The sequence below is a fragment of the Rhea pennata genome, chromosome 1, assembly GCF_028389875.1.
Source record: "Rhea pennata isolate bPtePen1 chromosome 1, bPtePen1.pri, whole genome shotgun sequence".
Lineage (NCBI taxonomy): Eukaryota > Metazoa > Chordata > Aves > Rheiformes > Rheidae > Rhea > Rhea pennata.
Genome location: NC_084663.1, coordinates 198,889,501 through 198,903,941, shown reverse-complemented (window position 1 = coordinate 198,903,941; position 14,441 = coordinate 198,889,501). Strand labels below are relative to the sequence as shown.

Here is a 14,441-nt window from a genome sequence, read left to right as displayed (position 1 = left end):
AGAGACTAACCTTTGCTTGACTTCCTGCCTGATGCTGGATATGATCTCCCTGCACAGTCAAAAGACTTGCTCTACACAAGCAGAGTGGAAGGAAGCTGTAATCCAAAAGAACCGTGACTGAATATGAGTAATGCAGGAGATTCCATTTGAAACAAAGTACGTTCAAATCAAGCCAGCTGGTATCTTTTCAGGTTAGATTGTGGTTGGAGTGAGTACAAGTCTGTGTAAAAGGTAAGATCTTCAGTATTAGACTATGGGAATGGTACACACGCCCACTTTCAGGAGCTGAAATGGATTTGCCTCATTTGTGCTTGTTCCTTACTTAACTCAAATCTAATAACTTCAAGTTAATATTCTTTTTTTCTGCAGTAGGTACTTTGCTTTACCTTTCAGCTCCCTTCTTTTGCAGTGACAAATCACTAAAGAAATGAGTCTGTAAAGTGTCTTGAAGTCTCTTTACAAGCAAATCATGCAAGCTCCAAGTTACCAGAGAGGTGAAGGAAGCCTTTGTATTGCGGTTTGTGTTAAGGATGGTATAAATGAGCCTAATGGTATTAGATATGTTTTAAGGTGTGTTTGTAGACACTGGCTAACCTGGACAGAAAGACTGGACCATATTCTTTCAGATTTCTGGAGTCAGGTAACAAGCTGTTCCACAATGAATATATTTGTATTTATGTCCCACTTTGTAGGAAACGAAAGGATCAACAATTTTCTAATCCCTTCCCATAGGCAGCCAGGGAAAGTACCACACAAATACCACTCATATATTCAGAGTAAACCAAAATTTTCCTTAAAAAATATGGAAAGATTTTCTAACTTATATAAACCTCTGGTTAGTTCAGTGAACCAATGAGCGAAAGATAGAAGTCTCTTCAAACATTGTGATTCTATGCCGAAAGTCTAACTGAGGCAATAAGCATTGTAAAGGAAATGTAAAAGCCTTAAATGCAGTTCTTCAGATGAAAAATTTTCCCTGTACTTTGTATAAACAAGTGCATGAAGTAGCGCACAGCTTATTATGTTTGCTTATGGGTAAGCTGGAGATGCAATTGGCAACAGTGCAGAGATACTTTCATTCCAAAGTTGGAATGATAATATCAGCAGTAGCCAAAACAGAATGTTTAAACATCCAGTTACTACCTGTTACTTCAAGGAGAAACTCTTACCTTACCAAAATGGGCAGAAAAATCCTTCTAGAAAGCTGAGATAAATTTTCATTGCAATCCAGGAGAATCCACAGCACGGCAAAGCACAGCAGTTAGAGATGAGAGTTCGATGTTTCTGAATGTTAGTCTTCCTTTTGTTTCAGAAATTCTACAAACTAGCTGTTAATCTTGGCAATTTAATGCCCTGCCAAAAAAGGCAAACCTACCTGTAAATTGCCACCTGCTTGACAAGAATCAGACACATGAAAATATAGAAATGAAGAATCTTGTGAACTTAGTGCGTATCAATCTGGCCAGAACTATGTCTCTATTGCCTATATTTGTAGAAGATCTGTAATTCTTTGAATTAGTCTTTTCAAAATACATGTTCAGTTATTTCTTCTTGGGATTTAGAATTTCTGTCTGATGCCATGAAAAAGTATATGCATGAAAAATTAGGCAGTGTATATGCTTTTTGTTAGCAAGCCTACACAGTTATTGTTTTAGTCATTTGATCTGTAATTCAATACTGAAGAATATTCTTTTTCTTCTGATTCTCTTGGTCAGTGCCTATTTCTTTCCTCAACTCATTAATACTTTTTGGTGCCCAAATATAATTCAGATAAAAATTTTCAGTTATTCATCTGATCAAATTATGAAGGAGGAAGTAGAAATCGCTTTGGGGCATTGACTGTACAGTGGCAACAGGATGGACCTGCCCATTAGAGGTTAAGTCTATATTAGCAAGTAGCGCAGTGCAGTGAGAATGGATCTAGAGACTAAAATGTCATAGTACATCAGGTGCTTAGACTCAGATGTCCCCATTGAATGTATTCAGAGGTAAAGCATGTGGAATATGACTTACAAAGACAGAGTCACTGTTCCTTCTGTAAGTCTTGGATAACAGCAAGCTTTGATTTCCATTTGTTTGAAGACATTAGATGTCCAGGTATTTCTTTGTTAAGAGGCTTTTGGTTTATGTAGAGGAAATTTCTAGTTCTGTATCTTGTTTTAGTATGGTAGTAATTAAACCTCTGCTTATGCTTTCCCTATTTTCTACTTCCTTTTTATCAATTAAAAATGTGCAGAAAAATGATAAAATTACTAATCCACAGTGTCCGAATGACCAGAATACAATTTGTAGTCATTTGAATTTTTTTTTGACCAAGAAGCAAGACATTGACATACAAATTCTTTAAGAATGTGCATGTGTCTAGTGTCTTCTGTATAAGCATATGCACTCTGTGAAATCTAAAGTAAAAGCTACTAATCATTGTTTCTGTAGCTTTGGAATATCTTTGTGATTTGAGCTCTGAGTTTTGTGCAACAGTGTTGGATCATCTCTGAATTCCATAAGCAGAAATATCTCAAATTATGAATGAAGAATTTGATAAAACTGCGATATAAACTACCATTATATCACTAATTTCAAATAAGAAGAGGAAATAAAAGTAAGGGATTTTGGATGAACTATTAATTTAGTATGGGAAATGGTGCCCAGGGAGGTTGTTAGTTACTCACTTGAGCACAAGACAGACCTTTTATTTTGCCAGCAAATATATTTTGGTATATGTTCATAATGTTCTCTCCTTTGAAATATGTATTTTAGAGCAAGAAACCCAAGTTTTTAGAAGTTTGGATAAAGTGTCTCGACGAACCATGCTTGCTGTTGTTGATTACTTACGAAGACAAAAGAGGTGAATTATATCTTTCCAAAATGTTGCTTTAATTTAATTATGCTTATTCTTCTAAGATCTATTGGTGCTCTGGATTAAGGTAGATAACCATCATAGAGAACATGTCACTTAAAAGAATAAAGATAAAGTAGTGACCTTTTATTTGTTGTAAGCTTGATATGGGTAGCGTTTAAAAGGTTCTAACTATGCCACATGAGTTCTCTAGAAATTTTTTTGTCTGCTAGGCTTTATATGACGGTGGTAGGGGTATTTGGGGATTTAAGATAAAGCCTTTTGCAGGCTAATTTTGTGGTTAGAATTGATTTCTTTTGTTTAATGTCAAAGAGAAGGTCTATTACAGCAATATTAAAATCTTTATCTAATCAGGTCTGTTTCAGGTACAGTTTTTGATGACAGCTTCTGGCTGGATCTGAATTATCTTGAGGTTGCCATAGCAGCACAGTCTTGTGCTGCTCACTTCACAGCCTTGCTCTATGCAGAAATTTACGCTGACAAGATAAATATAGACAAACAGCAGCAAAGGTACAAGGCTTGAGGAATGCAGTTTCTTGATATTTCATCATAGTGGATCATGTGTGTCTCGGTAGCAGTTTGGAAAGTGGGTGAGAAAAGTCAAGGAAACTTTTTTAAAATGCTCAGGTGCACATACTGACCTTGAAAATGTTTTTACTAGACCTTCAAAGTGATTTCAACCTTACTAGTTTGCTACCTGTGACAAATTCAAAATCATACTACTTTGATTACTAACCAGAATGTGTTCTCAGTAGTGTGTATCTTAGAGCAACTTGGTGAAAACTAATGCTTCTGGATACTAAAATGTATTAAATCTCACTTTCTAAAGGGAGCATTTTTCAGATTCTAATTCTGGTAATTATTAGTATGTTATGGTTAAATTATGTCCAAAAATGAATCAAGGGGAGAAAGAAACTACAGAATCATGAACAGGGTTACTCATTTTGAACTTTCATCATTTCATAATCTTCAGTATAGAATGGAGTGATCCATATAAAAGGAACTTTCTTATATAATGCACAATTATCCTTGCCTTCTGGTCTAGGAAAAGCCAAATATAGAACTAGTTTAATAGTTTTTTTTGGCCACAAAGGCAGCAAGTATATAACAAAAATATGCTTGTATTGTATATGGTTGTAAGCACAGATATTTTATAGTTCTTTTCATCCTTTCCCAGAAGAGAGCATTTTTGCTTCAAGCATACACAAAAGCACTTGAGCAATTTGATTTAATAAAAGCTAAAGAAGATTACAGATTTGTATGGATTTTTTTCCCCCCAAAAGACCCACATGCGTGATGTTGAAATCCCTTGATGTTGATATATTCTCAGTTCGACTGCTCTGCTCTGTCATTCTGGTAGAGGACCATTTTGAATAGCCTGGAGACATGACAGGGCTGATCTTGCTTGTGGTATTATATTGCCCTTACTTTTTAAGTATTACTTCCGTGTTTTCTTAGTTCTTTATATGAAATTTCAGTTAGCTTTACCTGTTCAAACATTTCTTGTAGGTCTTCTTTCAAAGCAGCTAAAAGTTTGACGTTTGAGGAAGAAAGTCAAAGAACAACTATTACTATTTTGAATGAAAAAAGTAAAGAAGAAACTGGCATAAGTTTACAGGTATATATTCATGCTTAATAATCTGAAAGCAAACCTTTCTAATATAATTTCAATTAATAGCAGTTTTCATCTGAGCTGAAAGCAGATTCGATTGAACTTCAAAAACTATGTTTAAATTTTTCCCTGTACTCTATTTGAGAGTGAACTCAGTGGCTTTGATTAACAAGTTAAATTGATTATTTGTTCACTTGAAATGGTAAATGACTGGTAAATTGTAAAACATAGCAAAACAGACTTTGCTGCCCAAAAGAACTGACCTCATCATCACAGCCAGCCAGGTGGGATTCTTATTTTGTCAGAGAGACATTACATTTATTAAAAATGAGTGAGTTGGTATAGCAAGCATTAATAATCAAAATCATAGTAATATAATTTCCTAGAACTCTACTTAATACATAAAATCTGATTCAGTGGCCCTGAGTTATTTCTTTTCATAGTTCATTCTTCCAAAGCTATGTTCAGTTATTTTTAAAGTATATTTCTTAGCTGACCTGTCTAATACTCATTCAGTAATACTATATTTTGCTTTTTGACCAATCTGTGTAGGGGGGAGTGCTGTTTTTCAATATCTTGGTAGAAAAAAATAGTCTAAAGAGTTTGATAGACTTTGATAGATAGAACTAGTTTGATAGATAGAACTTTGTATTTCTTCCTGTGATGATAGCAGGTTTAGGTGTTCCGTGAAGTAAAATTAAACTAGTAACAGTATGTTGTATATAAGGATCTGCATCTATAAACCTATATCCTATATATGTATCTGAGGTGAGCTGTTCCAAAAGAGGTGTTTCTTTGTTATGATGTGTGTTCTAGGACCTTCTCATGGACGTATACAGAAGTATAGGAGAACCTGACAGTCTCTATGGCTGTGGTGGAGGAAGAATGTTACAGCCATTAGCACGGTATAATTTATTAATATTCTTATGTTCTTTAAAATCATTGCTTTCATTTATTAGTAAGGAATTTAAATTGAAAACTTCTTTTTAACTTACCACAGGATAAGAACATATGAGCATGAAGCAGTATGGGGAAAAGCCCTTGTAACATATGACCTTGAGACAAGCCTCTCTCCATCTACTCGCCAGGCAGGGATAATAGAGGTAATCTTCTTCTATAATAGGAAATTAATGTAGGAATCAATATCCATCATAATCAGAAACATTTGTAGTAAATGTAAAATTGATTTAGGACTAAAAGAGATATCTTTGGACATCAAGTCTAGTACCTGTGATTATAGGTAACCAAACTGTGTAATGTAAGACAAATCAAGATTCATCCTGAAACCACTAAGATTTCTTGTCCTCTTTAACCCATAATCCAAATCTTGGGTCATCAACTTTGTGAAATAATTCAAAATAAATATATTTGATTTTATTCAGAATTTGGATAGTTCATTAAATGGCAGGATGAGAAACGTAGTGTTTTGCCTTCTAATTTTTTAAACCTCTACGTTATGGTGACTATCTTACTGGAACTGCAGTATTTCAGATTAAATAAATAAATAGAATTGATGTTGTCTCATTTTGATCATTTACAAATTTGTCACTTTTTGTAGCCTAAAAATGTTTACACCAGTTCTGTAACAACATAGTGCACAGGTAAATGTCCTGTGCCCTGCGTATCTATATTTCTCCTGATTTCATTTTCCTATGATACTTTTCTTACCCTAAGTTGTTTAGTATCATTGTCTGACTTTCACTGTATTTCTGCTTCGTAGTGATTGCACACATTAGCTGCATAAGTGATCAAGATTATAAGGTCATCAAGGTCTTCAAATGGAGAGGAGTTTAGAGTTGCAGGAAACATTTTCAAATCCCTGCCAGGGCAAACTGTTCCTTAGGAAGTAAAACCAGTTTTGACTTACTGTCCAGGAATGATGGAATGGAGAAATGTAAACAGATAACTTATTTCAAAAACATCCCAGAAATATTGTTTAAAGAATGACAGCTATGGTAGTAGGGAAACCGTCTTCTGTGGTTGCTGTGGTTAACAGTCTTTTGAAAAGTTTTCATCTTGCGTGTTGCAGAGTTTAGAAATAATCTTGATTTTTGGTACCTAACTTAAAAAAAAAAAAAAAAAAAAAAAAACTTTTAAAGAAACAATTCAGATTATTAAAAGAAGAAAAGCAACTTTCAGTAATTTTGTGAATTACAGGCTTTGCAGAATTTTGGGCTTTGCCATACTCTTTCCACATATTTAAAAGGACTGGAACATGAGAACGCTGAATGGTGTGCAGAACTACAGGAAATACGCTACCAGGCAGCGTGGAGGAATATGCAGTGGGGCCACATCTCTTCAACCAAGTAAACCAACCTGTTTTTTTTCCTAGTTCTTTAAGTGAAAGACAGTGGTTTCAATTCCAAGCAAAAGGAAGGTATCAGAATTTAATTTATATGAAGCAAATCACTTATCTTAGCCATTGAGTTGAAGAGCAATCTGTTTCACATACAGCTGTCTAGTTTGTATCAGTTTATATTATTCTGGAAGCTGTATGCTTTAATTTCTTCTGCTTTTTGTATGTAATTATCTCTTAAATGCCCTCTTAACTGAAATTTTTTATTTTTTGACACAGATAGTAGATGTACCTTAATTAAGTATGGAGGATAGGTACCTTATAACATTCAATTCACAAGCAAATGGGGGAAATATTACTTCTTATTCCATAAGAGGTCATCAAGAGCTGAATAAGAAAATACCAGTTTTGGTTCATAGCTTCTCCCTCATAACAAGTAATCTTTTCTCTTGTGTAGTATTGTATACTTGGCATTAGTTATTTCATATGACTGGCAGAATATAATGTGAAGTCTGTCTCTTCCTAGTGTAGCTTCATCATCACACATTTTAGAAATAAAGAATAGTTTCACTACATTTTGGCAAAAGCAGAAGTTATATCATAGAGTAATTCAATGGCTCCTTCTACAGTAATTTTTAGTAGCCAGGAGGATGGAGGATTTTCTCATAGGCTTTCTACAGAGACATTTCTAAAGGACATGCTCTTGGTGCAGTTCCGTCCTCTTATGCTGCACTGTCTTAAGGTAGTTGATTAGAAGCACCTGGAGGATTTCACAGACATAATATCCTGTTTAAGAGCATGTGTCATGTCACAGTCAGCACAAATGCCAGCTGGCAGAGTCCCCTTGTTCCTGGGTTAAGGGTTAGAGTAGGTTGTAGCTGTGTGTACAAAATCTCATAGACAAATGGAATATTCAGGTTTAATACAGGAGCTGCAAAAAGCAACATATAAGATGAAAAGGGAGAGAATGAGATGGCAGCACAGAGAATGGTTAAGGAGAAGAAGAATGAAAAATGAAAAGGGCATAAAAAAGAAATCTTGATAGGAATATATACAGCAAATGAGTTTGAACACTTTATTTTTTTGTCCCTTTGATTTTTTTTCTCTGTTGTCTCCTTTTAAAAAATATTTATGAAGTTAAGTATACAAAACTACTTCTAAGCTGAAGAGATGTACGTACATAATACATGTCTTTCAGCATAATACTGTTACGATGTCTTTCAATAACTGTTTATTGTACATTTGGTTTTGTGTCATTTTTACTGTAACCCTGAATGTATTTCTCTAGTATTCCAAACATTTTGATAATTACTATTTTTCTTTGTTTTAAAACAACAGCTTGATTTTATAAAACATTAAATTAAATTTAAATTTTTTAAATTAAAAGCGTTACTTTATTTTTTTTCATCATGCAAAGCAGCAATTCATCCAGCCAGAGAAAAAACTACTGATAAAAATATTTATGATAAAGATAAGATTGACTACTTGAGAGAGAAATATAAATTTCCTTTTACTTTATAATATTTTATTTTTAAGAAGTGAGACAGGAGGACCAGGGTACCATGAATCATTGTATGATGCTCTTCAGTCTTTACGAGATAAGGAATTCTCTGCTTTCTATGACATTCTTAAAGATGCCAGGTAAAAAAGCAACTATGTAAATATTCTGTTGTTAGAGAGAATGTGTGTGTGTGTGTCTCTGTGTTTATAGTCTCAAGTAATGAATACAATAAATTTGTAGCATTTTGTGTGTTTAAATAAAGATTTATCCATAGAATAAAATTAGTACCTCTGGACTGTAATTTCATTTCTTTTTTATTTTTTTAATTAATGTGGTCTTTTATGCACCTACAGTTTTTGTGTTAATACGTGGTACATATCTTGTAGTGTGCATCTCTTTCTTTGCAGCTCACTTATATAGATTCCAGTGCTGACTAGTCTTTTTTAGATCAGCTTTCACATACACTTTGATGTTTTTATACACTTACCATATTCCTGTTTATTGTCAAACTTTTTTTTTTTTTTTAACTTTAATGGTAATGCAAAGTAATTCTGAACTCAATAGTTTTGTTACTTAATTTTTGTTCTCTGTATGGAAGTTGTTGTGGGTATTTGGAATTATTTGTGGATATTAAAAAAAAAAAATACTATTTTTCTGTTAAATCCACAGAGTGAAGGAAGTGGAAGAGCTGTGCAAAGGCAGTCTCGAGTCTGTCTATTCATTATATCCAACTCTTTGCAGACTACAGATAATTGGAGAGTTGGAAAATATGGGACAGCTATTCTCCAGGTATTTCTTTAAGCTTCATTTCATACTTTCTTTGAATTCATAGGCCTCACAGGATCTCTCTCAATTCTTGCTGTCACAAGTTTTTGTTTTGCTTTATAGCACCTTGAGACCAGTCAGTTTTAATAATCTAGTATTGTGCCAAAGTTGTAGTTTAAAAATGTCCAACTTTTAATAATTTTTAGCTGCAGACATTCTCAGCAACTGTTCAGACTCTGCAATTATATTGGCCTTTTTTTTTCATTAAATGTCTTCCTATCATACTAAAAAAGTTAGAGACCTTAGAGCGCTACTTAAATTAATAATTCTGGACTCTTTTTGACATCAGATTCCCAATATTTTCTGTTTTCTGGGAATTTACTTCCTGAATTGTTCTATGAAACATTCAGTGTCTTTATTTGTCTATATTATAGAGTCACTACTAAATCAAGAATCAATATTAGTAATATTTCCTGTTGGTGCTATTTATTTTTTGTTTTCAGAAACTCCAGTATTGTACAAGATACTGTACAAAGCTAAAAAGAGAAAAGTTCTTTCCCATACATTTGGGAAAAAAAAAAAAAACTTTGGTTGGCATATGCATGTGACAAGTACACAAAAATTTTTTTAAAGCCTAGACAAGGATTCTTGGTAGTCAAGTGTAGCACGCAAATAAAACAACCTCATAAAATATTATTCAAATAACATCTCATACGCAATCTTAAAAGTGATAGAGATTTTGGCTTCACTACTACTTTGGGAAGGCAGATCCAGATCTTCTTTACTTCCAGACTGTATTTACCCATGGTCTAGTTTTAATCGTTTGGTATTGTGCCAATATTGTAGTTTAAATAATTTTTCTTTCCTTTGAGTTCCCTGATGTACACCAAGACAGCAGTCAAATGTCCTAGCCCTTGCTTTGCTTAAGTAATTGAGTCATCCTCTTCTAGTTTCCTTTCTAAAATGTTTCCCATTCCCTTTGTCGTCTTTGTAGATCTATTAAAAGTTCTTTCAATTTGAATTCTTCAGCATGGCCCAGAATTATTATCTGTATTGTGGCTGAATTCTTGATATTGCTTGTTAATCATTGGAAGGTATTTTTGTCTGTAGTGCTGTAACATGGCATTTTTTCTTTCGTAGTTGTATCAGTATTATAGCTTATAGTCATCCTGCAGTCATTTAGCATATCTAGGATTTTATCAACCTTTGCTATTTGCAGTTGATGAACCTTATAACAAAATGATGCATACTAATGAAAAACTACACAGCTACAATGCCACGTTTCTGTATTTTATTTTTATTTTAAACTTTACATAGAATAGAAACATGATTTATTTAATTAAGTAATTATCTCGATCCTCCAATATTTTGTGATATTTTATATGGAAGTGATTCCATTTGCTAATAGATTTTTAATACTATATTTTTTTATATTTAATCAGGAATGATTACAGTGGAATTGTTCACTCTAGCAATGTTGATCTCTTGATCTTCATGCTTGTTGAAAGGAGAAGTCTACCAGTTCATTCTGGACATTAATCATTGCAGGTTTTTAGGGACTGTGTCTCGTAAATTGTGAACTACTGTGTTAGGTTACTTTTGTTACTCATTTTGTACTAAACAAATATGTAGTGGGAATTAATAACAGATTTTTTTCATTTTGGAAACAACTGCAGATCTGTTACTACACAGCAACTGAATGATATTTATCTGAAATGGCAGAGACAGTCACAGCTTCTCAAGGACAGTGACTTCCGTTTCCAGGAACCTATCATGGCTTTACGCACTGTAATTTTGGAGATCTTGCTTGAAAAGGAGAATGAAAATAACAAAAGAGAATGCATTAAAGATATCCTCACAAAGCATCTAGTGGAGCTCTCTAAATTGGCTAGGACTGCTAAAAATACACAGGTAACAATTTTGGAAAAATCAGCAATGGATGTTTAGATTTTGAGCTTATAAAGAACTTGTTTTCTCGGTAGTGCTAAAAATATATTCTTGTTTTATTTAGTGAATCAATTATTTGGAGACTAAAGCTGTGCAGAACTTACTCATGAGCCCTATTTGTGGGCATATTTTCTCATTCTTGTTCATAACTGTAAGTCACTGTATGAAGCAGATAGTGTTAAATCAGAAATTTTACCACAAAATGCTCTTTTAGCTTTATCACTTTTTTTTGATACAGTGGTGTATTTCCAGCTGTCACTTGCATAAGATTGTTCTAACGTTCCAGCTTAGAGTTACAAAAAGAACTCCTTTGTATCTGCATATTTCGTGTTGACTTCAAGGGGTTATATCCTCACAGCACCAAGTATCTCTCTGTTAATGACCTGTTAGGATTCGGAATGACCAGTGGTGTCTGCAGTTGCCAATGCTGAGAACTTCTTTTAGGATCCACCGTTCACCTTGTCTTGTTCCAGCTAGTGCATCAGGAGTAGTAACTCAACCAGAATTATAGAGCAGCACTCTCTTCCTAAAACCTCGGAAGGAAGTAATTTCAGCTAACATTTTACCTGAAAAGTTTATTAATGTTTCACGTATGAGAAAGTGTGTTAAAATTTGATTTCAAAATGTTTCCAATTATTTTCATGAATAATGATGAAATCAGTAAAATAGTTGTCTTGGATTTCCTTGAGAGGTTTACTCAATGCATCCAGAATTTTTCCGTAAATTTATTTATTTATTTTATTTTTTTTGTCTCTTGCCTACGCAGCCACTAATACTGTAGTGATGAGTGTCCTATAGGAGCTTAAACAGGAATTTTTATTTTTTCAGTTTGACTTGTAGTTACGGAAAAAGCTTAAGGTTGAGGTTCTGTATTTTGGGAAGATGAGAAGGTTCTGAGCATTTCATCCGGTGTGTTTCTGAAACACTGTTGTTCCAGCCTCTTTGGTGCTACAGGCCATATGTGACTTTTGAGGCATACTTCCAGGCCTTATCTGTCTCTCAAACTGTGTGGTGATAATCTTTTCCTTTTGGCACACCAGTAGTTGATGGCATAAGTGTCTGGATGTGGGCAAGTTTCTGAGGAAGCACTAGTTGCAATTAATGGCTTTTCCTTCCTCCACTTTGGTGCTAACGCCATCAGTTGAAGGCAGAGGGTGCCATACGGAATCACGATACTGCCCACTAGCTGAAATACTCTAACTTATGTTTTCATTTTAGACTTGCTTACATTTTAATTGTTTATGTTGTGTAAAATGCTTAGTTAGAAGTTTGATTGGTTTGATTGTTAGTTGGACAGCTTCTGAAAACACACTTTAGCATCAATCTTTGATGCTGTTATAGAAACAAGTTTGTTCTTTGTGTTATCATGTAGTGATGGAAGATTACAAAATACTGAGAATATCACTTCACCGATGATATGAGTGAAGAGGGAGGCATACAAACAAATTAGCGTATGATGGTGCTATTTTTCTTTTCTTTTTTTTGGTGAGGTCTCTTTTGATGTAGTAGTAATGAATTTATAATTTTAGCTTAGTAATATTGTAGTAGGTAATGATTGTAGAATACCTTAAACCTCTGAGTAATTAAAACTGTTAAATATGGATACTTTATTTTGGGGGTGGTGAAGTTCAGGTTAGGAGCCTATTTTTGTTGCAAGACAGGATTTTCTGCAAGTACTTCAGAGAAAACTACTTCATCTCTTCCACATAATTCTTAGCATTGGATAGGTTGACTTGAATATGCTGCACAAATAGAGCAAATTAATGATGGAGTTTAAAAACGAAACTTGCCATGAGATATGTGGATTTGACTTAAAGCATTGTTGATGATGATTTTTTTTTCCACTTTCAGCTTCCAGAAAGAGCTATGTTTCAGATCAAAGAATGCAATCCAACAGGGTATGGGGTTTCTGAATGGCAGCTAGAAGAGGCTGAAGTTTTCTGGGCTAAAAAAGAAGAGAGTCTTGCACTGAATATTCTTAAAGGGATGATAAAGAAATTAGATGCAGATTGGTTTCAGGTATGTATTATAAAATGTAATAACTTGTAGGAATTAAATTATTTAAAATCCTGTTCTCACTTTCTCAAGTTTTCCTTCAAAAGAAAGTGAAGAGTCTATTTGTAATATTACTAAATCTATTTTGCATTCTAAAAATGACTGAAAGTAAAAAATCCATATTAGCAAATTTTAGGAGGAGACTTCAAAGTGAATCTGTAAAGGTGGCAGATGTTAGAATTTGTTGCTCATTATTTTATCTTCAGTTCCACCACTGTCAAATTTATAGATTCTTAAAATCAAATATCATTTCCTTTGATGCTGAAAGGTAATTTGTTTTAAGCAAAACTGTTTAAAAGAGGTGTGTCTTCTTGAACTATACTCATAGTTAAATGAACTAGTAGTTGAGCAGGTCTGTTTAAATATACTATGTTGGGAGGTGTAATAGTGTCCATGTTTTTATTATTAGAAGAAGAATATTAAGGTTTTCATCTCTGGTCCTTATTGTGTAAAAAGATTAATGTCAGATAGAGAGAGAATAATATATTTTCTACTAAGAAGCATTCCTCCATGGAAAACTTTCCCTGATATCTGTAGGGCATCCTTGTGCAAAGTGGGAGTATGAGTTGGGGCTTCAGTAAGGGTGAAGCTGTATCACAAAGTGTACAGAAATTTCAAGCGGATTTTTGGCTGTGGAGCGTTCCCTGCTGTACCTTAGTTTTTTCTGTCTCTTGAATTGGTCCAGTATCAAAAAACACAGATGTGATTCAGAGATGTTGTGTCACATCTGTAAATCTTTCCCCATTTGTAAGCACCTTTGGCTGTGAGTTTTATGTTGTTGTTCTGAAAATGGAGTCTCACTTCAAAGAGCGAAATGTTTTCCTATTTGCAGGTGTCTCCAGTACTTCCTCATGATTTTCATCCATCAAGTTTCACTTCAGCAGTTACCTCTGAATCTGAGTTGTATCATCTTTTTGTAAATTTTCTGAAAGATTATACCACTTGATGTAAAGGAAATGCTGCTTTCATATCTCCAATTCAGAATGTACAAAGTGAACTAAAAATCCCTCTTTGCTATTTCAGCAGTGGACAACATCAAGTTTCTAAAGAAGAGTATAAAGAATAGTTGAGGCATATCGCCAGAGTATTCCCCCACATTGATTCATAGCACACAGAGGTAGTTGCTCTGTATGTAATTCTCTCCAATGGATTTTTATACCATAAATTTATCCAGTCACTTTTTGACTCTGTAGATTTTTTGATATCCAAAAAACCTTGTAACAAGGAATTTCACAATTTAATTCACCCTGTCACAAGAGCCACCTTCTTTGTTTGTTCTGAAGGCTCCATCTTCATCCATGTTAGTTATGATCTAGGACAAAACTGTGAACACTTGTTCTCTGTCTCCATTCTCTGCGGCACTCATGATTTTATAAACTATCCTAGCCTGTCATAATCATTCCCCTTT

At 34.0% G+C, this 14,441-nt stretch overlaps 1 protein-coding gene across 1 annotated transcript in view; it reads left to right on the top strand.

The window, feature by feature from the left end:
- ATM (ATM serine/threonine kinase) overlaps positions 1 to 14,441 on the top strand; it is a 78,846-nt gene that overhangs the window by 44,914 nt on the left and 19,491 nt on the right. Inside the window, exons 38-47 of the mRNA XM_062567265.1 lie at positions 2,758 to 2,845; positions 3,212 to 3,367; positions 4,367 to 4,475; positions 5,286 to 5,374; positions 5,470 to 5,572; positions 6,627 to 6,775; positions 8,302 to 8,406; positions 8,936 to 9,055; positions 10,708 to 10,942; positions 12,830 to 12,997. Of these exons, the coding sequence (XP_062423249.1) occupies positions 2,758 to 2,845; positions 3,212 to 3,367; positions 4,367 to 4,475; positions 5,286 to 5,374; positions 5,470 to 5,572; positions 6,627 to 6,775; positions 8,302 to 8,406; positions 8,936 to 9,055; positions 10,708 to 10,942; positions 12,830 to 12,997 (1,322 nt within the window). The remainder of the gene's footprint in view (positions 1 to 2,757; positions 2,846 to 3,211; positions 3,368 to 4,366; positions 4,476 to 5,285; positions 5,375 to 5,469; positions 5,573 to 6,626; positions 6,776 to 8,301; positions 8,407 to 8,935; positions 9,056 to 10,707; positions 10,943 to 12,829; positions 12,998 to 14,441) is intronic.